Source organism: Dryobates pubescens, chromosome Z, assembly GCF_014839835.1.
Source record: "Dryobates pubescens isolate bDryPub1 chromosome Z, bDryPub1.pri, whole genome shotgun sequence".
NCBI classification, from domain to species: domain Eukaryota; kingdom Metazoa; phylum Chordata; class Aves; order Piciformes; family Picidae; genus Dryobates; species Dryobates pubescens.
The window spans coordinates 97,942,959-97,969,385 of record NC_071657.1 but is presented as its reverse complement, the minus strand read 5'-3'; the positions used below and the strand labels follow the sequence as shown (position 1 = coordinate 97,969,385).

General features: G+C 43.8%; 1 protein-coding gene across 1 annotated transcript; it reads right to left on the bottom strand.

The window, feature by feature from the left end:
- GPBP1 (GC-rich promoter binding protein 1) lies at nt 1–26,427 on the bottom strand. The gene is made up of 10 exons (XM_054178465.1): nt 26,314–26,427; nt 21,261–21,384; nt 20,590–20,813; nt 19,496–19,562; nt 15,518–15,702; nt 13,263–13,403; nt 12,621–12,785; nt 6,031–6,215; nt 1,359–1,461; nt 1–163 (listed from the first exon to the last, which is right to left on the bottom strand). Exons 1-10 carry the CDS (start codon nt 26,374–26,376, stop codon nt 5–7), a joined length of 1,416 nt encoding a protein of 471 aa, XP_054034440.1. The 5' UTR covers nt 26,377–26,427; the 3' UTR covers nt 1–4.

Sequence of the window (26,427 nt, the reverse complement as noted above, 5' to 3'; positions counted from 1 at the left end):
TTTTTCATGTATCATCATCATCTGACGTATCGCTGCTGCTCGTCTCAGAATCCTCATTCTCAAGAGCAGACTTGAAAGCACCATTTTTCCAGGGGCTAAATTTAAAATCACAGATGAGGCCATTTTTCAAAATGCCATTTTTCTGAAGGCCTTTTTTTTTAAACTGAAATGAGAAAACAAAATGTATTTAGGGAAAGAAAAGGCTGAACAACAATATGTCACATTTCAACATTTGTTGTATTTTCATCTCTGGGCTACATTACATCCACAGCACTACCTTTTCATGAATACACACAGAGGCTCCGAGAGCCTTTACTTCTGGACCAGATGCTTGTACCCAGGTACAGGCAGTACTGTGTGGCTCAGTTGGTAGCACATAAGACCCTTAATGGGAAGCTTGTGAGTTCAAGCCTGCAGTGGGCACTATTGTCCTCCCTACTCTAGTCATGGGGTCTGTGGTGACAGGTTGGACTCGATGATCTTTGAGGTCTCTTCCAACCTTGGTGATACTGAATACCTCCCATAATGCTAAACTCCTGCTGCACTGACTGCAAGCTTACACTGTTCTCACCCACTTCCTCACATCTTGCACCAGTGATCCCTCCTTCCTCACGGTCTTCCCTGCAATGCAGTCCCTTTTTCCACTGTGCTGCAAATGTCTGTACTAAAAGGGTCCAGAGGAGAAGTAACAGGAAGAAATGGGTATCCCAATCTGTCTACCTGATGTAGCTAAAAAGTCAAGAACACTGAAGAGAAAGGAAAAAAAATTACTCTAAAATAAGAAAGGAAGATGAACAATAAGCCAAGCATTTTATAGTTTAATATTCCATGTGTTCTAATACATGCATGGCTAGATTTAAAGAAATATCAAATATACAGATTTAACAATGCAAAATATTCTCCTTCCCAGCTCCTGCTCAGATATATATATATATATATAAAGAGAGAGAGATCCTCCTAATTAAAAACAATATCAAGCCTAGACTGCTTTTTCAGACTATTAATGGTGAATTAAGTGTGTCTCACTTTACAATAGATTTTGGAGAACCAAGGAAACTGCATAAAAAACCTTGAAAGGAAATTCCCTTTCCTCAGGCTAAGCTGAGAAGTTGTAAAGCCTGTGCAATTCTACTACCAGCAATGCTGAAACATCCCTTGGCATGTTGAGAATAGGCTTTATGTACAAGCAGCACTGACCTCCTATTTTTTTTAAGCAACTGTTCTTCCAAAAGCACAGTACCAAAATGGTACTGAAATGGCAACATCCCTAACCACCAAAGTTACTACATATTCTTCCAAAAAGACAATTATTTATGGTAGCAGCAAACTACAAGCCCATAATGAACATTAAGTGTTACCTGTTCAAAAATTATTTGGAACTCTCTCATCTCATCCTCTGTTAGTGGAGCACATGTTTCATCATTTTCACAGTCTTCCTGCCAACCCATCTCCTTTAATAACCTTTACATTAAAAAGGACAACATTAAGGAATTTGCTACATACTCTCAAGGCATTTCAAGCTCTGCCAACTGTTGGAAGCACAAAATAGTAGAAAATTACAGAGCAAAATGTTGCTGGTAAGCACATGGTGACCAGAGCAGGCAGAAACCTGATGATCTGTTTTGCCCTGGCACTGTGAAGAATGAAAAGGCAAGGCAGAGGTCACACAGTTCCACTCTTCCACTTATCTGCAGGACCGCTGACCAGAAAAGTTACACCAAAACCAAGAAGCAACATCTTGTGCAACTGATGAAGGAACAACTCTTTGACCACCACCAATGATGACTTGACCATAGTCCCACACACACTCTATGCAACAGCAGATGACAAGGTATAAAACATTACCTCAGTTTCCTATCTCATTTGGAAAGGAAGGAGAGTTCAATACCAAAGAGCAGGGACAGGTCAACAGATTGTCCTCCTCAACCACTACAAAAGAGACACCTTTTGGGTAAGATTTGCAACGTTCGCAACACTCAGCACTTCCCAGATCAAAATAGTAACCATATTTTAGAGCTACACAGCCAGTCCTTAGCTCAGTGTTTGTCACCAGCAACTTTAAGGAATCCATGTGTGTTGCATGTAAACAATCCACACTCTTCCATGTGCCCCACTGCTGCTTTTGAATGCAGCTGGGCCTACAGAAGACAGCCTGCTTCTGCATCTGCTGCCAGGCCTGCAGTCACAGCATCAAACTGCCATGGCTGTTAAGAAGTAAGTCCAGCCTAGTCCCTCTAATCTCCGAGGAGCAGCTAGAATGCAAGGGGATTCATCACTTGCCAAATTTTTCCTTCTCTAAAAGCAATACCTTTATGTGTTACATATGGGCAACTTGCATAACAGTTGGTTAAAAAAAGTCTTACAAGTGATAGAAACGCATCAAGTTGAAAACCTCTCAGGTCCTTCACATATGACCTTGTTTTACCACTACACATGATGAAAAGTGTATCTTTATTTTAAGGCCAGACATCTGTGCAAGGTAGAAAAGCAAGAACTTAATTCCTCTGCATAACTGCTCTGGTGGAGCAGCAATGCAAGCCCTTGAAAACAGTATGAAGAGACAAAGACGCATGCTGAGGGCATCTGCAGGTTTTCCTGCATAACAAAGCAGTGTCCCTGTTAGTGTCCCTCCACAGGAATGAATTCAGGATGCAATGACCTCATAGTTTCTTTTTTTCTAGTACATACTAATGTCAGATCCAGGACAGGCTTCTTTGCCACTGAGTCTCACTCAACAGCAGAGGCTGACTTTTCAACACAGATGAACTACAACTAGCAAGTCTGTCTGAGGTGAGGGGAGGAAAGGAAACAAGAGATAGATTCCTCTTGTCAGCATGCTTAAGATATCCAAAGATTCAATGATCAGAGTGCTTTAGCTAGTGCCAAAAGTGCAATATATTATCTGAGCAGGAATAAAGTGGGTTTGCATGTGAAGACATTGTGAAAACAGGAACTGTCAAAAAGTGAAGACACCAAGATGCTTAACAGTGAAAATAGTTAAGTTCTCTTGCTGCAAAGTTTTTGCCAAAAAGACTAGAACCTTCTTCAGGCAAACCACAAGCCTGTTGGCCTTAAATATTAAAGGAAATAAAATCTGTTCCATAAAACATAAAAAAGCTTCTAAAGTACATATCAAGACTGGCACAAGAAACTGACACTTGGAACTGAAGAATGGTGATTATACTGAAACAGGGAAAAAAAGATGAACTAACAGTGGATGTCAACTACCAGGTATTTCATTTAACCAGATGTCAGCAATAAAAATGCTCTTCAGGTAGCCCTCTCCATAAAGAACTCTAGGTCTCAACAAAATGGGTGTGCATTAAGCAATTTTGCAGGTGACCAATTACACCAATGCCTGTTGTTAAAACTGTAACAAAAGCCTGAAATTGCTGGGGGGGGGGCGGGGAAACAGCACTACTCTGGTTTTACCAAAAACAGTAGTTGACAGGAGAGTAATAGAAATGGAAATTACAACTTCTGTAATATTTAGACCAAAATGGACAATGGGACATCCAGGAATAATTAAATGCCCGTGAAGTAGAAGAAGTATTATGCATGTCATCAAAAACTCTGTTTTAAGAGAATATCACAGTATCACCAAGGTTGGAAGAGACCTCAAGGATCATCGAGTCCAGCCTGTCTCCACAGACCTCACGACTAGACCATGGCACCAAGTGCCACGTCCAATCTCCTCTCGAACACCTCCAGGGACGGTGACTCCACCACCTCCCTGGGCAGCACATTCCAATGACGAACGACTCGCTCAGTGAAGAACTTTCTCCTCACCTCGAGTCTAAACCTCCCCTGGCACAGCTTGAGACTGTGTCCCCTTGTTCTGGTGCTGGTTGCCCGGGAGAAGAGACCAACCCCTTCCTGGCTACAACCACCTTTCAGGTAGTTGTAGAAGACAATGAGGTCACCCCTGAGCCTCCTCTTCTCCAGGCTAAACAACCCCAGCTCCCTCAGCCTCTCCTCATAGGGCTTGTGCTGAAGGCCTCTCCCCAGCCTTGTTGCCCTTCTCTGGACACGTTCAAGTGTCTCGATGTCCTTCTTAAACTGAGGGGCCCAGAACTGGACACAGGACTCAAGGTGTGGCCTAACCAATGCAGAGTACAGGGGCACAATGACTTCCCTGCTCCTGCTGGCCACACTATTCCTAATGCAGACCAGGATGCCATTGGCCCTCTTGGCCACCTGGGCACACTGCAGGCTCATGTTTAGGTGGTGGTCAATCAGCACCCCCAGGTCCCTCTCTGCTTGGGAGCTCTCCAGCCACTCTGACCCCAGCCTGTAGCTCTGCATGGGGTTGCTGTGGCATTGGTATAGACACATAGGAAAAACCAACGTTAAATGCAGTTCAATGACAGTTATATATTTGGCAACAGTAATTCAAGTTAGAAAGCTTTACTACAAGCAAGCTAAGAGCTTTTGTAGTATCGTTCACAATAAAAGTAGATAGTCACAGAGCTCCTGTCAATGTAAAATTTAGGGCAATGGCTAATTAACTTTTAAGTAACATTAAAGTTATGTGGTGGTTTGAGGCAGATCCTCCCTTGCCTCCCAACCAGGGCAAAAAAATGAGACTCAGAGAAATGGATTGCAGAAGTGATGGAAAGTTTAAATGGAACAGCAGTGAGTGTTTTACAGAGAACCACAAGAGCAGTGACAAAAGAAGATCCCAAAGCATAGAGAGCCCCTCACAACATGCCCAAAAGCCTCCCAGCACTCCCCTTCTCCCTGCCTGAGGGTACAACCAAAACCCCCAGGGCTCTTTCTTTCCCTCTCACCCCCTCCATTGTTAGGCTAATCTGAGCTGGCCAGATGAGATTGCCCTTTCCCCTTCTCCTCCTGGCATTAGGCCTAGCCAGGCCCAAGAGGCCTTGAGGTAACTCCCCTTGCGTTACCAGATAGGGAGCATCTCCCATGGGAGCAGCAAGGGAAGAAAGAGGAAGTGTGAGACCTTGCTGGTGGTTTTTATAGGGAGCAGGACATTACGGGAACAAAATACATGGCTTCCTCTGTCCATCCGCTGGGGACCCTCAGGACAGCGGAGTGTCTTATGTGGCCACAGCAGGGGGCACCCAGCCCGAACTGCCAGAAGTCAGCAGGACCACTGTTCTTTTAAAGCAATACTAGGTTTCCAGAACAGTTAAATAAAATTTAAAAAAAAAAAATAAAGAAAGAAAAATCAACTTTGGACTTGCAAACTTGACACCAACAGAGTAGGTGCATGCTGGAAACCCGAGATAGCTTGTACAGACTGTTCCTATGTATACACAAGTATACCCTGAGTTAGGCTGCTGCTTCAAGCCCAATTTACCAAGAAATATTTATGTAACTATCTGTCTACATGCAGGCAGAGTTCACAGCCAAAGGGCAGTATGGAGACAGCCTCTCCAAGACAGCACAAAGGAAAAGTACCTGCTCACAAAGCCTATGGAGGCCATTCAAAGTCCTTTGAATTGGCAAAATTACTATCTTCTATTTAAAAAAAAAAAAATATATATATATATTTCTGTCTCCATAGTCAGCAGTGGGGAAAAAGAAATAGAGCAGGGTGCCTTTCAAATTTCATACTCATGAAGGGTAATAGGCCATTAACATCTCCTCTATGTGCACTAGGAATGGGCAAGTCTTCCAGTCTAATGCATAATCTATACCTAACAAAATAATAACCCCCCCCACCTAATCACCATCAGAATAATTAATATGGAATACTTGTACAAATAGTAATTACATGCCTCTTAGGCGTGCAGATGAAAATCAAGAGGAAGGAAGTCACTACACAAGTTGCTTTATTTCTTTATATAGAAATACATCGAATTTTTAATTAACAAAGTTTAAGTCAGTGCATAAGTCTAGCAGAAACCAAGTATATTCCATATTAAATTCCTACACGTCTAACAGTTGAACTTTCCCAGAAGTCATTAAACATGCACTTTAATTTTTCAGATTCTGATTTCTGAACTACTATGAATTTATGACATGCTTACACATCATGAACACTCTACTATATGAAGTACATACCTATGCTCTGCCTCAAGGGAGCTTGAAAGAGCATCTGCCTGAGGGAAAGCTGAAGATGGGACAGCCTGTTGAGATGTAACTGAAGCCTTGCTGTTGCTCTGTGGAATTTCATTTTCCAAGTTTCGGTTCATATCGCTCTCGTGGCAGAGACTGTTGCTGTTACACAAACTGAAGGACTCCTTGTCCTGTTCAAAATAATTCTGTATTGTAAAGTCTAAAAGCAAATACAGTTCACAAGTAAATGTCTGCAAGAGCTGCAATTCAGTGATTCTGGAGACACTCTCTGCTACTTCCAAGGTAATTCTGTTTGTACTTCCAGAGGTTGCAGTACCTGGATACTACAGAAATCTTAAGTTAGAGCACTGATCAAGTAATCTAGAAAGTAACTCCTGTGCTCTGGCTGAAATTTATTTTCTATCAAGCTCTGAATGTATCTTAAAATTGAAGCTTATTTCAACAGCTTTTCACACATAAAGAAATAAGTTATCTGTTGGACTTACAAACAGTATTCCTAATTAAATATCAAAGCCATGTGTCATCAGGAGAAGTCTCAAAGCATAAGAGTTCCAGTTTACCCCATTAAGGTGCGGGTTACAGCCAATACAGCTCAGCCAACAAGCCACCAGTTCAGAAAGTCTGGACGCTTCTCTTAAATACAGATAGCCTTCCCCATACACACACTGCAACTACTCAGGCTGTTGTGAACACCAACTGTACTCACTAGCCATGAAGATCTAGGAAGACAGTTTATTTAGAAATAAGACTGTTCAGGTTCACTGAAGATTAAAAGCTCCTTAATCTTATAAACCGGAGATACTTCTTTCTATTCTACGCATTCAGTATCCAGCAGTTCTTTAGTAATGAGCCAAATAGCCTCAGAAGCCTCACCAACTGCATAAACCAAGAGGACAGTACTATTATCATCTAGTTCACACACTTTTGACAAAAAATCCCTAAACTGAGTGTAACAGCATTATCCATAGCAACTGCTCAGTCAGCTGTTTCTGCAGTTTAAAAGGAACCATACTTCAGAATCCAAGATCAAGACCATCATCATTTCACACACCCTCCCTCCCACTTACAGTATTGCCTGCTTCCAGACATTTTAGAATGCTCAGCAACAGTTCTTTCAAGTATCACAGTAAACATAGAATAGAATAGAATAGAATAGAATAGAATAGAATAGACCAGGTTGGAAGAGACTTTTGAGATCGACTCCAACCTATCAGCCAACACTAACTACTCAACTAAACCATGGCACCAAGCACCTCCTCCAGTCTCTTCCTAAACACCTCCAGTGATGGTGACTCCACCACCTCCCTGGGCAGCCCATTCCAATGGGCAATCACCTTTTCTATGAAGAACTTCTTCCTAACCTCCAGCCTAAACCTGCCCTGGCACAGCTTGAGACTGTGTCCTCTTGCTCTGGTGCTGGTTGCCTGGGAGAACAGACCAACCCCCACCTGGCTACAACCTCCCTTCAGGTAGTTGAAGACAGCAATAAGGTCACCCCTGAGCTTCCTCTTCTCCAGGCTAAACAACCACAGCTCCATCAACCTCTCCTCACAGGGCTTGTGCATGAGACCCCTCCCCAGCTTTGCTGTTCTTCTCTGGACACATTGCAGCAACTCAACATCTTTCCTAAACTGAGGGGCCCAGAACTGGACACAGTGCTCAAGGTGTGGCCTAACAAGTGCTAAGTATAGGGGCAGAATGACCTCCCTGCTCCTGCTGGCCACACTGTTCCTGACACAGGACAGGATGCCATTGGCCTTCTTGGCCACCTGGGCACAATGGTGGCTCATGTTCAGCCTACTGTCAACCAGTGCCCCCAGATCCCTTTCTGCCTGACTGCTCTCCAGCCACTCTGACCCCAGCCTGTAGCTCTGCATGGGGTTGCTGTGGCCAATGTGCAGAACCCGGCACTTGGATGTGTTCAGTCTCATGCCGTTGGACTCTGCCCATCTGCCCAGCCTGTCACCATCCCTGGAGGTGTTCAGGAGGGGATTGCATGTGGCACTTGGTGCCATGGTTTAGTTGGTCATGAGGTGTTTGGTGATGGCTCGGACTTGATGATCTCTGAGGTCTTTTCCAACTTTGTTGATTCTATGATTCTATTCTATTCTGTCAAGGTCCCTCTGCAGATCTCTCCTACTCTCTAACAGATAAACAGCTGCTCCCAACTTGGTGTCATCTGCACATTTACTGATGATGGACTCAATGCCCTCATCCAGATCATCATAGGGCCCAGCACTGATGCCAGGGGGACACCACTAGTGACTGGCTGCCAGTTGGATGTGGCACCATTCACCACCACTCTCTGGGCTCGGCCCTGCAGCCAGTTCCTAACCCAGCACAGAGTGCTGCTGTCCAAGCCGTGAGCTGACAGCTTGGCCAGGAGTTTGCTGTGGGTGACGGTGTCAAATGCCTTGCTGAATTCAGATGTTAAATCATACACCCAAAGAATACAGCTAAAATTATCAAACAATTCACAAAGATACTAAACTATTTTAATGTAATTAGGGCAAAACAGCATCATCCAAGAATGAGTCAGCTGCTGATGATGATTTGCCTTGTTATTACAGAGGTGAAATCTGTTACTCTAGGCCTTAAAATTCTATCAACAGAATCACATTACAGAAAATTGTTGTGCAGTTACCTCCCCATCCACTCTGCTGCACACCACATCCACTTCTGGTGATTGTTAAAATGAATGTTGGAAGTAGGACAGCTATTATATGGTTTGTTTAACATCTTTTTACATGTTAGTGAAACAGCAACAGCAGGGAAAAGGAATTACACATTAGCTACTACTCCAGGCTAAATACACCTGTGCAAGGAGATTATAATTTTTCAATACTGTGGTGGTGAGAGGTTCAGTTCTCCACACACACACAGAAACCACAGCTAACTCAGTTGGAGAAGCAAAATGGGAAAGAGCTATATTTTAGAAGCAGGATGAAATGCAATGAATATATACACAATGTACAGCATTTACAATATATACAAAAATACACAGCAAAGAACACAACACAGAAAACCTGCCTTCCCTGGTGGAGGAGGGTACCCCAAAAAAAAAAAACCACATTTCCCCCTTCCTCCCTTTTTTCCCAAAAAGGGTTAGAGAGAGAAAAGTAATTATTAAGGGGGAAATTCTGTTAGCTAAAAGCATACGCTAAGGAAAGAAAAAGAATCAGTTTCTTATCTCATTAGTCCAGGGTCATCCAAGCACAGAAAGACAGCAGCTGCTCAGACAGACTGAAACAGACAGACTGAGTGAGACACAAACCAAATTAAAACTAAAATTTGATGTTGCATTCTCACTGATCTACCAATGAAATTCGTTTAGAACTATCTTGTGTTTTCCTTTTCACACCAAGACATTCAGCCAGAGTGTTTCAGTAACTGTCCCTTTCTTACAGGCATAGCTTAAAATGGTCACAACTACTAAGAGCCTTTTTCTTTTTTTAAAATACACTTGCTTCTGAAAATAGCTGTGCACAGGGGGACAACTGAAGGCATGTGACAAACATATCAGAGAGGTATTGTGAACTCAAAACCGTTTCAGGTACAGAGCCGCCCAAGAAGTACAAGGCAGAGGTACTTAACACCTTCTTTACCTCAGTTTTTACTAGCTGGAAAGAACGTCTACCAGACAGCTGGCCTGCAGAACTGGCAGAGGGAGCCAGGGAGCTGCATGGTTTCTCTGTGTTCCATGAGCAAGTGATAGGAGCTCTCCTCAGCAGCTTGGACCCCCACAAGTCCATGGGACCAGATGGGATCCATCCTAGGGTGCTGAGAGAGCTGGCAGATGAGCTGGCCAAGCCACTCTCCATTATTTTTCATCAGTCCTGGCTCACTGGAGAGATCCCAGCTGACTGGAAGCTGGCCAACGTGGTACCCATCCACAAGAAGGGCCGGTTGGATGAGCCAGGGAATTACAGGCCTGTCAGCCTGACCTCAGTACCAGGAAAGATTATGGAGCAGGTCATCTTGAGTGCAATCACGCAACACTTAGAGGATGGCCAAGGGATCAGGCCCAGCCAGCATGGGTTTAGGAAGGGCAGGTCCTGCCTGACCAACCTGATCTCCTTCTATGATCAGGTGACCCACCTGGTGGATGTGGGGCAGGTTGTGGATGTAGTCTACCTGGACCTCAGCAAGGCCTTTGACACTGTTCCCCATAGCAAACTCCTGGCCAAGCTGTCAGCCCATGGTTTGGATGGGAGCACACTGCGATGGGTTAGGAACTGGCTGGAGGGCCGAGCCCAGAGAGTGGTGGTGAATGGTGCCACATCCAGCTGGCAGCCAGTCACCAGTGGTGTGCCCCAGGGATCAGTGCTGGGCCCCATGCTCTTTAACATCTTTATTGATGATCTGGACGAGGGCATCGAGTCCATCATCAGTAAATTTGCTGACGACACCAAGCTGGGGGCAGGAGTTGATCTGCTGGAGGGTAGAGAGGCTCTGCAGAGGGACCTCGACAGGCTGGGCAGATGGGCAGAGTCCAACGGCATGAGATTGAACACATCCAAGTGCCGGGTTCTGCACATTGGCCACAGCAATCCCATGCAGAGCTACAGGCTGGGGTCAGAGTGGCTGGAGAGCAGTCAGGCTGAGAGGGACCTGGGGGTGCTGGTCGACGGTAGACTGAACATGAGCCTGCAGTGTGCCCAGGCAGCTAAGAGGGCCAATGGCATCCTGGCCTGCATCAGGAACAGTGTGGCCAGCAGGAGCAGGGAGGTCATTCTGCCCCTGTACACTGCACTGGTTAGGCCGCACCTTGAGTACTGTGTCCAGTTCTGGGCCCCTCAGTTTAGGAAGGAGGTTGACTTGCTGGAACGAGTCCAGAGAAGAGCAACAAAGTTGGTGAGGGGTTTGGAACATAAGCCCTACGAGGAGAGGCTGAGGGAGCTGGGGTTGCTTAGCCTGGAGAAGAGGAGACTCAGGGGTGACCTTATTACTCTCTACAACTACCTGAAGGGAGGTTGTAGACAGACGGATGTTGGTCTCTTCTCCCAGGCAAGCAGTACCAGAACAAGAGGACACAGTCTCAGGCTGCGCCAGGGGAGATTCAGGCTGGATGTTAGAAAAAAGTTCTATACAGAAAGAGTGATTGCACATTGGAATGGGCTGCCTGGGGAGGTGGTGGAGTCGCCATCGCTGGAGGTTTTTAGGAGAAGACTTGATGGGGTGCTTGGTGCCGTGGGTTAGTTGCTTGGGCGGTGTTGGATTGGTTGATGGGTTGGACGTGATGATCTTGAAGGTCTCTTCCAACCTGGTTTATTCTATGTATTCTATTCTATGTATTCTATGTACATGTACTATTTTCAGTATTCTGAACCTCAAGACACTGTTTCCCAGTATCTTTTAAATATTCTGTAAAGTCCTTGTGTATTTCTCAAACATACATGAACATGAGCTGCCAAACAGAGAGGGACCTGGGGGTGATGATTGACACCTGCCTAAACATGAGCCAGCAGTGTGCCCAGGTGGCCAAGAGGGCCAATGGCATCCTGGCCTGTATTAGGAATAGTGTGGCCAGCAGGAGCAGGGAGGTCATTCTGCCCCTGTATTCTGCATTGGTTAGGCCACACCTTGAGTCCTGTGTCCAGTTCTGGGCCCCTCAGTTTAAGAAGGACATCGAGACACTTGAGCGTGTCCAGAGAAGGGCAACAAGGCTGGGGAGAGGCCTTGAGCACAGCCCTATGAGGAGAGGCTGAGGGAGCTGGGATTGTTTAGCCTGGAGAAGAGAAGGATCAGGGGAGACCTCATTGCCCTCTACAACTACCTGAAAGGTGGTTGTAGCCAGGAAGGGGTTGGTCTCTTCTCCCAGGCAACCAGCACCAGAACAAGGGGACACAGTCTCAAGCTGTGCCAGGGGAGGTTTAGACTCGAGGTGAGGAAAAAGTTCTTCACTGAGCGAGTCATTCGTCATTGGAATGTGCTGCCCAGGGAGGTGGTGGAGTCGCCGTCCCTGGAGGTGTTCAAGGGGAGATTGGACGTGGCACTTGGTGCCATGATCTAGTTGTGAGGTCTGTTGGAACAGGTTGGACTTGATGATCCTTGGGGTCTCTTCCAACCTTAGTTACTGTGATACTGTGATACCGTGATCTTGAGACTGTGTCCTCTTATTCTGTCACTCGTTGCCTGGGAGAGGAGACCAACCCCCACCTGGCTGCAACCTCCCTTTGGGTAGTTGTAGACAGCAATAAGGTCTCCCCTGAGCCTCCTTTCCCCCAGGCTAAACAACCCCAGCTCCCTCAGCTGCTCTGGTGCCGTGGGTTAGTTGTTTGGGTGGTGTTTGATTGGTTGATGGGTTGGACGCAGTGATCTTGAAGGTCTCTTCCAACCTGGTTTATTCCATATATTCTTCATAGGGCTTGTGCTCCAGACCCCTCACCAACTTTGTTGCCCTTCTCTGGACACATTCAAGCATCTCAACATCTTTCTTGAACTGAGGGGCCCAGAACTGGACATGGTACTCAAGTTCTGCTGGCCACACTATTCCTGGCCAGGAATGCCACTGGCCTTCTTGGCCACTGGAAAATTACTACTGCTGGATCTACAATACCTATGAACAAAATTACCTTCTCTTGCCCAGCATCATTCTCATTTTCATGTTCCTCTTCCACTCTATCTTGTTTCAATGCTTCCAAAAATTCACTCTTCTTATCAGTTTGCATTCTTGTCAACTTTGTTAAATGAGGCTGACCAACTTTGTCAACAGGGGATGAAGAATTTGACCGATTACACTAAGGTAGGGTGTCAAAAAAAGAGAGAATATCAGTTTATTAATTTAGAAAACTTTGAATAAAAGACAAAAACCTCCCTGAACCCTGCAGCTTCAGGTGTCATGTATGTCCACAGTCAAAAGCAGAAAGAAGATAGTTCCATTTCAACATGTGTAATTCTTAGATGTAAACCCAGAGATGCAGGTTTATGGAGTTTATAGTTAAGAAAACATGGATCTTCTGAAGTGTGTCACACCATAAGCAGTTTTGAAGTCTAAATGTATCTGGTAATACTTCCTAAGGTACCATTTTGACTCCACATCAAACCTACAAATTAAATTTTGCAGTACTTAAGAGGCCAGTGACATGCCTACTGTATTTCTCACACATTAACTTCAAAAAAGAACTTAATACAATTCTGCATAAAACTTACTGACCCATTAGCTAGCCAAATTAAACATCACCTAGATGTGATAAAAATTGCAGACACTGCTTTACCTCTTTCACTGAATTCGGTGATACAGTAAGTGCCTTAGCAGTCGATTTGAAAGGACTGAAGTTGTCAGCACCACATGTAGACTCATATGGAAACAGTTTCCCATATTTGTTTTCTCTTGATTGGAGTTTCCACTGTTTAGGCTAAACAATATGTTAAACAGAAATTCACCTGTAATAGGACTGTTTTCAGGAATCTTCAGAAAAAAATGATTAATCAAAAGCAAATGGAATAGAATAGAATAGAATTAACCAGGTTGGAAGAGACCTTCGAGATCATCATGTCCAACCTACCATCCGACACCACCTAATCAACTAAACCATACAACCTCGCCCTGAACACCCCCAGCGACGGCGACCCCACCACCTCCTCAGGCAGCCCATTCCAGTGGGCAATCACTCTCTCTGTGTAAAACTTCCTCCTAACCTCCAGCCTAAACCTCCCCTGACGCAGCCTGAGACTGTGTCCTCTTGTTCTGGTACTGGTTGCCTGGGAGAAGAGACCAACCTCTGCCTCACTACAACCTCCCTTCAGGTAGTTGTAGAGAGCAATAAGGTCACTCCTGAGTCTCCTGTTCTCCAGACTAAGCAACCCCAGCTCCCTCAATCTCTCCTCATAGGGCTTGTGCTCCAAGCCCCTCACCAACTTTGTTGCCCTTTTCTGGACACGCTCCAGCAAGTCAACCTCCTTCCTAAACTGAGGGGCCCAGAACTGGACACAGTACTCAAGGTGCAGCCTAACCAGTGCAGTGTACAGGGGCAGAATGACCTCCCTGCTCCTGCTGGCCACACTGTTCCTGATGCAGGCCAGGATGCCATTGGCCCTCCTGGCTGCCTGGGCACACTGCACGCTCATGTTCAGTCTACCATCAACCAGCAACCCCAGGTCCCTCTCAGCCTGACTGCTCTCCAGCCACTCTGACCCCAGCCTGTAGCTCTGCATGGGGTTGTTGTGGCCAATGTGCAGAACCCGGCACTTGGATGTGTTCAATCTCATGCCGTTGGACTCTGCCCATCTGCCCAGCCTGTCGAGGTCCCTCTGCAGAGCCTCTCTACCCTCCAGCAGATCAACTCCTGCCCCCAGCTTGGTATCATCAGCAAATTTACTGATGATGGACTTGATGCCCTCATCCAGATCATCAATAAAGATGTTAAAGAGCATGGGGCCCAGCACTGATCCCTGGGGCACACCACTAGTGCCTGGCTGCCAGCTGGATGTGGCACCATTCACCACCACTCTCTGGGCTCGGCCCTCCAGCCACTTCCTAACCCATCTCAGTGTGCTCCCATCCAAGCCATGGGCTGACAGTTTGGCCAGGAGTTTGCTGTGGGGGACGGTGTCAAAGGCCTTGCTGAGGTCCAGGTAGTCTACATCCACAGCCTGCCCCACATCCACCAGGCAGTCACCTGATCATAGAAGGAGATTAGGTTGGTCAGGCAGGACCTGCCCTTCCTAAACCCATGCTGGCTGGGCCTGATCCCTTGGCCATCCTCCAAGTTCTGTGCAACTGCACTCAAGATGACCTGTTCCATAATCTTGCTGGGCACTGAGGTCAGGCTGACAGGCCTGAGGTCAGGCTGATCATAATTACAACCATAAATTCAGCACAAACACCTGTTTTCTCATGGAAGAGAGACTCTTTATGAGTAATTCATCTTCTCACAAATACTGATTCCATTTTTATGTATGGATTAAAATTTCAAAACAATTGAAACTCCTATTTGAGGTACAAAACCTAAGTCTTCAACAGCTGAAATTATGTTTTATAATGTAGAATGATAGAGAGTTAAAAAACTCTCCATTGTATGTTTTCAGGAGGACAGAAAAATTCCCGAAACAAAAGTCAAGGGATGAACAGGGTAAGTTGCATTGGAGCTTGGGAAGAGAATGACACAACTTCTGAAGGTGATTTTATACTAACTATATTATTTCTTCTAGATATTTTACTGTTAAAATCATATATACAAATTGCATCACTGTTCTGCAAGTTAAAAACATCCTTTCCACTCTTTCATGGACAGGTCTTACACTTCTCCAGAAAGGTAAATGAGAAAAAAAAAGGAAGAGAGAGATCCATCTACAGTACAGTTTAAAAGGAAAAATGGCAGAAAGTTGTTTCCATTTGCTTTTGATGTGGGCTGCACTTAGAGCTGAAAACTTAGTAAGCCAGGAACGGTCATTTCAGAGGTGAAATAAACACATACAGAATGACAGCATTTTTTCTTCAGTTTTCATGCCAGTGGTATCAAAGACTCACCTTTGTAGGTGGAGTGACAGGCTTTGGGACTAATCCTTTATAAAAACTTGCACCAGCTCCATTCCTTATTGGTTGAGAATGAAGTCTTCCTGCTACTGGGAATCCAGGTATCTGCAGTTCTTTTGTACTGCCCTTTTTAATGACTAGCATTCTTGGAGAACTAGATTTAGGATTCAAAGGGGACTCTGGAAAAAAGAAGAATATGTGTATGAATACACACATATGTGTGTGGGTGCATGTGTATACAATCTTGCATTTCTATTTGAAAAGGTACTGCACAGGCATACAGTCCAGTGCAAACAAGTGTACACTAGAAACTTAGTCCAGTGTTATCTTCATAAATAACACATTGTACAAACCTGGATGAAAAAAGGTTCTGTTCAATTTTCTACAACCACCATTTATGAAACATTTCACTAGACAAAGCAAGAATTTTACTTTCGGAAAGTAATGATATTCTTCAATGAAGCCAGCTACACAGCTCTTGTTTGCAATCCAAAATCCTGATACCATTAGTTGATAGGTAGCTTATCTTCAAAAGTGAGTATTGGTCTCATATTTCTCTCTAAGGTTACCAAGAGAATACTTACATTTGTTAACAGCTCAGTTTAGAGCCAAATGCACCACATTGAGGCCCTATAAACATAAGAGACACGCACTACTCTAGACCACAGTAATGACTGGTTTCTCTACCTGAATATAACAGAACATCTGAAGCTTACATTTCCACATTCAAGAGGGAACTAAGAGACATAGTCAGCTAACATATGAAGTAACTGACATTTAGAAGTTTGACATGTATTAAAAACAGCACTAACATTGTGCAAAAGGTGGCTGGGTCATTTGTTGAAACATTCAAATCCTGCATTAAGAGCCCTTTCCAAGATTACCTGCTCTCACTGCAAGAATTTCTGCTTCACAAAGAGTCATGATATACTACATTTAAACTCCTACAAGCATAAATTACTTCAGCTTTGTTTAGCAAGTAGACTTCACAAAATATTCATGGTCACTGTATACTTAGCTCTCATTGATTGTTATGAAAGAACTGCCCAGGTGGCCAAGAAGGCCAATGGCATCCTGGCCTGCATCAGGAACAGTGAGGCCAGCAGGAGCAGGGAAGTCACCATGTACTCAGCACTGGTTAGGCCACATCTTGAGTCCTGTGTCCACTTCTGAGCCACACAATTTAAGAAGGACATTGAGACACTTGAATGTGTCCAGAGAAGGGCAACAAGGCTGGTGAAAGGTCTCAACCACAAGCCCTATGAGGAGAGGCTGAGGGAGCTGGGGTTGTTTAGCCTGGAGAAGAGGAGGCTCAGGGGAGACCTTATTGCTCTCTACCTGAAGGGAGGTTGTAGTCAGGTGGGGGTTGGTCTCTTCTCCCAGGCACCAGCACCAGAACAAGAGGACACAGTCTCAAGATGCACCAGGGGAAATTCAACCTCGAGGTGAGGAGAAAGTTCTTCACAGAAAGAGTGATTGGCCATTGGAATGTGCTGCCCAGGGAGGTGGTGGAGTCACTATCCCTGGAGGTGTTCAAAAAGGGATTTGACATGGCACTTGAAGCCAAGGTTTAGTTAGTCATGAGGTGTTGGGTGATAGATTGGACTTGATGAACTCTGAGGTCTTTTCCAATCTTGTTGATTCTATAATTCTATGATTCTATGACTTTTCATAGCACTCATGCAAATACACAAGGTAAACTATTATGCAACAGAAGCACACATTTTTAACAGAATAGAATAGAATAAAGGCATCAGAAGGAGATTGTAATATTCTCCTGTTCTGAATATTGTTGCCTTTAAAAAGGAATCATAATAGCCTTAATTTCCATTTTTAAAAGAATAGAATAGGTTGGAAAAGACCTTCAAGATCATCGAGTCCAACACCATCTAATTAACTAAACCATGGCACCAAGTGACTCATGCAGTGCTACAGCCTGGGATCAGAGTGGCTGGAGAGCAGCCATGGAGAGAGGGACCTGGGGGTGCTGGTTGATGGTAGGCTGAACATGAGCCTGCAGTGTGCCCAGGCAACCACAAGAGCCAATGGCATCCTGGCCTGCATCAGGAACAGAGTGGCCAGCAGGAGCAGGGAGGTCATTGTGCCCCTGTACACTGCACTGGTTAGGCCACACCTTGAGTCCTGTGTCCAGTTCTGTGCCCCTCAGTTTAGGAAGGAGGTTGACTTGCTAGAACGTGTCCAGAGAAGGGCAACAAAGTTGGTGAGGGGTTTGGAACAAAAGCCCTGTGAGGAGAGGCTGAGGGAGCTGGGGTTGCTTAGCCTGGAGAAGAGAAGGCTCAGGGGAGACCTTCTTGCTGTCTTCAACTACCTGAAGGGAGGTTGTAGCCAGGTGAGGGCTGGTCTCTTCTCCCAGGCAACCAGCACCAGAGCAAGAGGACACAGTCACAAGATGCACCAGGGGATGTTTAGGTTGGATGTTAGGAAGAAATTCTACACAGAGAGAGTGTGCTGCCCAGGGAGGTGGTGAAGTCACCATTGTTGGAGGTGTTTAGGATGAGACTTGATAGGGTGCTTGGTTGCATGGTTTAGTTGATTAGGTGGTGATTGATGATGGGTTGGATGCAATGATCTTGAAGGTCTCTTCCAATATGGTGTATTCTATTCTATTCTCCCCTTAAACACCTCCATTGATGGTGACTCCACCACCTCCCTGGGCAACCCATTCCAATAGGCAATCACTCTTTCTGTGAAGAACTTCTTCCTAACATCCAGTCTAAATCTTCCCTGGCAACTCTCTAGCAAAATGGTGTCACACAGCTCAGGTCTACCTCATTTATATTTGCCACAGCTGATGTCACCCTCTCAAGCAGGCACAAGATACAAAACAAGGTTTGCAATAGCAGAGCTGTAATAAAGTAAGGTACCAAACCGTCAGCTCTAACAAGCCACAGAGCTGTAGCCATATGCCTTGTAAAGGTCCCTTCCAAACTATTTTCTGATAAAACTGTTCTTTCCTTCATTTGGAAGGGGTGATATACTAAAAAGCCTGGAGAGCTTGCCCCACTTCACTTCAAACTGAGCCATTTCACACAGAAGCCATGGCTGAAGTGTTGCAAAATGGTAGCTGCTAAGTAATTTTCCCCAGGTTGATTAGGAAAGAATTTACTCCTTGCTGCACTTTTATGGAAGGATAAAGAAAGAAGAAAGGAAAACATAGTGGGGAAAGTATGAGAAAGGATAAGCAAATTAAAGTACCATTTTAAATGAGCAAAAAGGTTCAGATTAGCAAGAGTTTAAGTAGTACCTTTTATATTTAATTCAAGTAAATGTTTAATCTTTGTAAAGAGAAAGTTTCTTATTCTTTTAGTAAATTTACCACTTCAAAACCTGTGTGGTCCATAGCTGCCACCTTCTTAATGTTGAACTGCACACAAAGCCACAGAACTGCGAAGTAATAGTCAAATTTATTCAGAGAGAGGTAAGAAAATCCCAGACTACAGCTCAGTTCAAGGCTTACTCTCAGGATTGTGTTTGTTACAAAGTACAACCAACCGCTTAAAATACTTCCTTCCAGGAAGAGACTCTTAAACCTCTACAAGCCAACCTGCTTTTCCAACAGCTGTAGTCAGAAGAAATCTTTCACAACACCCTCAGCTAGCAATCAATCCACGGGTTCAGTTGACCAACCTTCATTATATCTCCCCTTGAAAATATAGTTGAAGGTGGATTCTTGACATCTTTACAAAATCAGATGTCTATGTTTTCCCTAGAAAAGAATCTTAGTTGTGGATACATCTGCAGACCAACAGACTAATATGCAAATGGAAGTGTAACCTCTCCAGTAAAAGATGCTTACACTGTAATAATAATGAAGCTTCCTGAGTTTCAGTCTACACCTTTGTAACATAAATGTGTATCTTTGTAACGCTTAACAAAAATTAATATGTTTCAAATACAACTCCTTTAGATCTCCACTGCACTTTCACATTTAAAAAGATCAGAAATACTTACCCCACACACCTGCAACTGAAGATTTATTCTGCTTTGGTTCCCTCTCATATTCAGGGTTCAAAGATGGCTGAAAAAGTGTTATCATTATTAAGAAGTAAGTCTTGAATTCTGGGACCAATGAAATAAAGAATCACAATACAGACTAAACATTTTCCCCCATGACCCAAACAGGCCAGCACCCACTTGCTTCTCTTTTCCAACATAACACAGGCAGCATTAGTATCATTACATGACCTGTCCAGAAAAGAAACAAACCCAGTGATGTATGGTTCTCTAAAGGGGAAGCTCATCTTTCCTCTTACATCCTGTAACTCTAGATTGAAGCATGAGATCTGAAAGGGCCATTGGCAGAAAGATTACATTGTTAATAATTCATATTTCCAGTAAATTCAACGTGTAGAAGTTAATGCACACACATACCATTAAACTGCAACCTATTTAGGGTTAAATCTCAAAATCACAGAAACAGCTAAGCTGAAAAAGACCTCTGAGATCATCAAGTCCAACCTATTACCTAACATCATCCAATCAACTAAACCAAGGCACTAAGTGCCATATCCAGTCTTTTTTTTAAACCCTTCCAGGGACAGTGACTCCACCACCTCCCTGGGCAGCCCATTCCAATGGGCAACCACTCTTTCTGTGAAGAATTTCTTCCTAAATCCATCCTAAATTTGCCCTGGTGCAGCTTGAGACTGTGTCCTCTTGTTCTGTCACCAGTTGCCTGGGAGAAGCGATTGATCTCCACTGGGCTACAACCTCCTTTCAGGTAGTTGTAGAGAGCAATAAGGATTCCCCTGAGCCTCCTCTTCTCCAGGGTAAAAATAGAACAGAACAGAATAGACCAGGTTGGAAAAGACCTTTGAGATCAGAGTCCAACCTAACATGACAACAATAAACAACCATAAAAACTGAATATGAAAGGAGAAACAAGTTACTGAACAAATGACTAATACCCTTTTACCTATAAGGAAGAGTAATCCCTCAAATATATGATCTGAAACTAGTGAAATCTCATGAAATAATTTGTAATGGACAAAATGGCACTTTGTAGAAACAATGAAACCTTGATCATTATAACTAAATTAACTTACAAAATCTTCAGCAGCAAACTGTTTGGTTACTTCTTTGTCTTCCCTTTTCCCAGTTCTGCCATCAGGTACATTGCTTTCATACAGTCCGTGACTTTTTCCACAGCAGTAAGAGCTGGTACAAGCACAAGAACATCCTCCATAGTATCCCCCACGATGGTGTATATTTTCTGTACTATTTTTGCCTTGTGAAGGCAAACCATTCTTCTCTTTTCTCCCAAAATGCCCTTAGATTTTTAAAGAAATGCAGTTACAAATCATTCCAAAAGAGTATTCTACTTTTGCAAAATTGTTAGAGAAGAACAATAGCATGGTGCAGAGAAGATGTAATAGCAAGGCGAACGTAAGTTTTCATTCAAATAAGTAGTAGGGAACAATCTCACAAAACAGTGCCAGAGAAAGAGGAGTGTAGTCCAGCACAAGTCAACCTCCTTTTGTGGCTCATCATTTGAAATTTTTGGGTAGAGTATTAACACTTTTATTATTACCTGGAATTGTACTACTTTAACCAACCCTTCGTCAACCACTCTCAGACCTGCCTTGCCATTACCTTTATTTCACTACAGAATAAGAATTTGACACAGAAGACTTATTATCACCAGATTATATTTCTAGCTAGGTCAAAAGCAATGATCTAAACTTATTCAAGATGTTCTGTGAAAGCTAAATTATACCTCCACTACACCATCCAATGTTAGGATCAAACCCATCTGAAGAGCCGTGTCTTCTGTAATTTGCTTCATCATGATTCTTCGTCCACAAAAAAATTTCAGGATGTTTCTCAAAGTTCAGTGATGACTATAAAGGAGCACAAGTGGTAGACCTGAGATATCTTATAACAAAAATGAATTATGAGAACTGTATTATTCACATTACCCATGATATACACATGTTCAGAGCTACGTCACCAACTCCCATGAGACCAAAGTGGAAGCTATACCTTCTGCTCCAGGACGCTGAACAGCGCTGGAGACCATACTTGTGATACAAGATAAAACCCCCAAATACCAGTTTTGTTTTGGCAGCAGAACAAAACACAGATGATGTGTAGCAGCAAAAGAAAAATCTTAAAAGTGAGAAAGGACAGAAGATCACAGTTTGGACGGCAGAAAACAAGTTTGGGATCTTAATTTGCGTGGTCAAGGACTCCAGAAATGAGTTCCACAGAACGCAAGGAGTTGCTTTTACCAGATGTAGCTGCACCCAAAAAAAGGCCCAATTTATTAGTTCTACCTTTACAATATAATAAGGTAAATGCAATTAGTTGTAAATCAAGTCACATTTAATCAAATAAATCAAATCTAAATCTAATTCTAATCAAATCTAACTCTAATCAAATAAATCACATCTAAATCTAACCAAATAAATCTAAATCTAATCAAATAAATGAAATCCAAATCTAATCAAGTAAGATCCAGTCAGAAGTGTACAGATGCACAACTGCATTTCAAATTAGCAATAGAAGTAGGTAATGTACAAATTTTAAAGAAATAGGTTTTTAATATATAAGTAGGAAGTACTTTGCAAACTAAAACCTTACATTTAGACCACCGCTCAGAAATCAAAATACATTCTATCTAGAACTCATACCTCAGGTGATTAAACCAAAAAAAAGATCATAAGCAGCTGCCCTCTTTATTACTTCTATCTAGCTTTACTGTTTGAATATTCCAACATTTCTTTCACTGCTACATCTTAAAAAAAAAAACCACAAAAAGAATCAGGAATAAATCTTCAATCTGCAAAGGTGTTGCTTAGCCCTACTGTCATTCATACAACAGTGAGCAGCAACAAGTGGCTGTGTTACCCAGCATCTCCCTGCCACACAGCCAACCTTTGATGCAGGCGAGGCAAAGCCTCCTTCCATCCCAGCAGGCTTACTGTGTGCATATATGCCCGTTGTACTGCAGGTGTACAAGAGATTCAACACTTCCCAGTGCCAGAGGAGATACAAATGCATGTCACTGTGTGGACATGTACTGTGACAGCAAACTAACCTTCTTGGTTCCAGAGAACAAAACATTTTACTGCATTAATTTTGCTGCCTGACACTTACTCCCTCTCCAGACTGGGAAAGGGGGGGGAAGGGGGGGAAAAGGGGGGGAAAAGGGGGGGAAAAGGGGGGGAAAAGGGGGGGAAAAGGGGGGGAAAAGGGGGGGAAAAGGGGGGGAAAAGGGGGGGAAAAGGGGGGGAAAAGGGGGGGAAAAGGGGGGGAAAAGGGGGGGAAAAGGGGGGGAAAAGGGGGGGAAAAGGGGGGGAAAAGGGGGGGAAAAGGGGGGGAAAAGGGGGGGAAAAGGGGGGGAAAAGGGGGGGAAAAGGGGGGGAAAAGGGGGGGAAAAGGGGGGGAAAAGGGGGGGAAAAGGGAAAGGGAAAGGGAAAGGGAAAGGGAAAGGGAAAGGGAAAGGGAAAGGGAAAGGGAAAGGGAAAGGGAAAGGGAAAGGGAAAGGAGACAGCAGTAAATATTGTGTGGCTGAAATGAAAGCCCCTATCTTTATTTCAGCAGCAGTTATCCACTACTTTCTCATCAGTCTGCATTCATATTTAAAGTACTCCACAGATCAAACTGAGTAGAGGGGGAGTCTTCAAATTCAGCAGAGATCATGTAGTTTGCATTTCCCCCACATGAGGGAGATATGAGTCTACCAAGCTTCCCGTGGCAGAGAGCACAGTAAACTTTGCGATCAACAGGAAATCTATAGGCAAATTCTGGAGATGGGAAACCAAGCTTAAAAAGATACTATTTCTAAAATGTCTCTTCAGGGAAATAAAAAAATGACCAGGAAGAGTTTGGTCTCTCCTTTTCAAGGTTAAATGCTGTTGATACCACAACCTTACTTCAGTTCCAATCTGGTTAATACATGAGACAGCCTGCCCTCCACACTCTTCTTCATCTTCTTCTCCACTCCCATGACTCATCTGCACTTTTTGTGTGCTTTGTTGATATATGGGAAGCAGATATCAAAAGCATGCTCTAGGAAATGGAGGGTACAGGGGCCCACAACATTTACCTTCCTCTACATCTTGTAAAAGTATGACAGGACAAGCCTTATTCTATAAACTAAGAATTACTATACAGTGGCAGGACCAAAAAGATTTTTACAAGTGTTTAGTAATTCAAAAATGCTGTGTAGTACAGAGTGCTGATCACTCAGGGGATGAGCTAACAAAAAAATAAGCTGTGAAATAAGCTTCAAACCATGAAGCACAGAAACTACACTGAAGAAAACATGCAACTATGGACCTTTTGCAGGAGATGAAAGAAAGTCTATCTAAACTCCTTAAGGTAAAGAATCAAGGGAGAAAACAGGATTCAAAATACATGCTTGCAGTTCAAATTTCCCACAATTCAGGAATGAGATGACAAGTATAACCTATACCTCATACATAGAAGAGATACTGGAGTAGTTCTGGAACTTACATTTATCATGTTATATTGACAGTAAGTATGTAGGTAAAGCTCTTCCACCAGATTATTGAAACACGTTGATAAGATTGTTTGTAATTGTGACTTCATATTAAACTACACTTTAATTACTTTTCCAATTGGAAGTGTATTTAACTGGTGGGAAAAACAAACAAACCAGCCAAAACAAAACAACAAACAAAAAAAACCTCCACCAGACCAAGAGCTGAATGCATCAAAATTCAGGTAGAATGAAAACAGACAGCAGGATTCATCCCAGAATGAATAGGCCTGATATTCCCAGAACAGCAACTGAGAGTTACTTGCAGACGATGCTAAATCAGCATAGAAGAATGAGAAACGGAGCAATATGAATAAGGACACTGAAGGACTCAAGTGAAAAACTGCATGCATGTATGTATGTACATGTAGACAAATATAATCAATGGGAGCACAACTAACACTGATGACTAACTGTACATTTAACAATAGCACAAGCCTATTTCTGTAAGTTTACAAAGGCTAAACACTTTCCATGGGCATGAAAGACACCAAGAAACTTAAATACATTCAAGTGAGGCAACACCACTCTCATAGCTGCAGATAGGGATACTGCATTTAAAAGATTATAATCAGGAATGGTGTACAAGTAGTGGAATACATGACAGGAGTCTGAATGTCCAGGGCTGCCTCTGCATTCACGCCAACTAAGAGAGAGTAGAAGAACAGGCCAGGAAAAAAAGAAACACTTACAAGGCAGACATTCTCGTGACACCCTAGAACATTTGTAAAACCTAATGATTCAGTGATTACTACTTCCTGCTTCCAAGCTAACCGTCCCACTATATAAGCTGAGTAACAGGAGTCTAAGTGAAACTAGAGTAAAAATGCACAACTATTTGAAAGGGCCACACTCCATCAGCAGAAACAAGCGTTCTTCCATCAACTGAAGAACGATCTCAGAAGGTCTGTTTCAAAAGTCACTTGACAATGAAACAACACTTCTGTAAAATTCATAGTATGGAATAAAACCAGAAGCAAGAATATCAAGCACACACCCTTGTCTTGGTACTTCTAACACAAAACACACTAATCCATTTCAAACTCCTGGTGAAGGAAATCTTAACCCAGCAACAGCACTGGTAACATAGCTAGGCATTTGCTCACTTCTCTGAACTCAGCAGCTCAAGCAAAAAACTCTACTAGAGGTATGGGCTTGACAACCATTGTGTAACTACTTAAATCACAACAAGACTTGCTAGCTATCATCTCTTACCACCCTATTTATAAGGAGAATTGCATTTTGACTATGAATGTTATGTGTCCTGCAGGGATCAGTGCTGGGCCCAATCCTATTCAATATCTTAATCGATGATCTGGATGAGGGGATTGAGTCAGTCATCAGCAAACTTGCAGATGACACCAAGTTGGGAGCAGATGTTGATCTGTTAGAGCGTGTTAGAGCGTGTTAGAGCTCTGCAGAGGGATCTCAACCAACTGGACAGATGGGCAACAGGATGGCATTCAACAAATCCAAGTGCCAGGTGCTGCACTTTGGCCACAGCAACCCCATGCAGAGCTACAGGCTGGGGTCAGAGTGGCTGGAGAGCTGCCAAACAGAGAGGGACCTGGGGGTGCTGATTGACACCCGCCTAAACATGAGCCAGCAGTGTGCCCAGGTAGCCAAGAAGGCCAACGGCATCCTGGACTGCATTAAGAATAGTGTGGCCAGCAGGAGCAGGGAAGTCATTGTGCCCCTGTACTCTGCATTGGTTAGGCCACACCTTGAGTCCTGTGTCCAGTTCTGGGCCCCTCAGTTTAAGAAGGACATTGAGACACTTGAACACGTTCAGAGAAGGGCAACAAAGCTGGTGAGAGGACTTGAGCACAAGCCCTGTGAGAAGAGGCTGAGGGAGCTGGGGTTGCTTAGCCTGGAGAAGAGAAGGCTCAAGGGAGACCTTATTGCTGTCTACAACTACCTGAAGGGAGTGGTTGGTCTCTTCTCCCAGGCAACCAGTAACAGAACAAGAGGAAGGGGGAAGGGGGAGGGGGAAGTTTAGACTCGAGGTGAGGAGAAAGTTCTTCACAGAAAGAGTGATTGGCCATTGGAATGTGCTGCCCAGGGAGGTGGTGGACTCACCGCCCCTGGAGGTGTTCAATAAAGGATTGGACGTGGCACTGGTTTAGTTAGTCATGAGGTGTTAGGTGATAGGTTGGACTTGATGATCTCTGCAGTCTTTTCCAACCTTGTTGATTCTATGATTCTATGATGTTTACACTTCTCTAATGAGATCACCTGTTCAAAAGAACAACAAGTAACATACCCTTGTTGATGACGGAGGAGTAGGAAAATTAAGCCAGGCTGGAGCGAAGTCATGCTGTGCCATTCAGGTCCAGGCTCTCCAAATCAAGAGAATGAGGTTTCAGCACCTCATGGC

What these genes read in the sequence shown, in the direction of transcription:
- GPBP1 (XM_054178465.1), bottom strand. Translation starts at nt 26,376, where the DNA reads ATGGCACAGCATGACTTCGCTCCAGCCTGGCTTAATTTTCCTACTCCT. An exon ending in CTGTCACTCCACCTACAAAG is followed by an intron (nt 13,404 to 15,517) that starts GTGAGTCTTTGA and finishes CATATTGTTTAG; the next exon opens with CCTAAACAGTGGAAACTCCA. An exon ending in TCCAAATAATTTTTGAACAG is followed by an intron (nt 164 to 1,358) that starts GTAACACTTAAT and finishes TTCTCATTTCAG; the next exon opens with TTTAAAAAAAAAGGCCTTCA.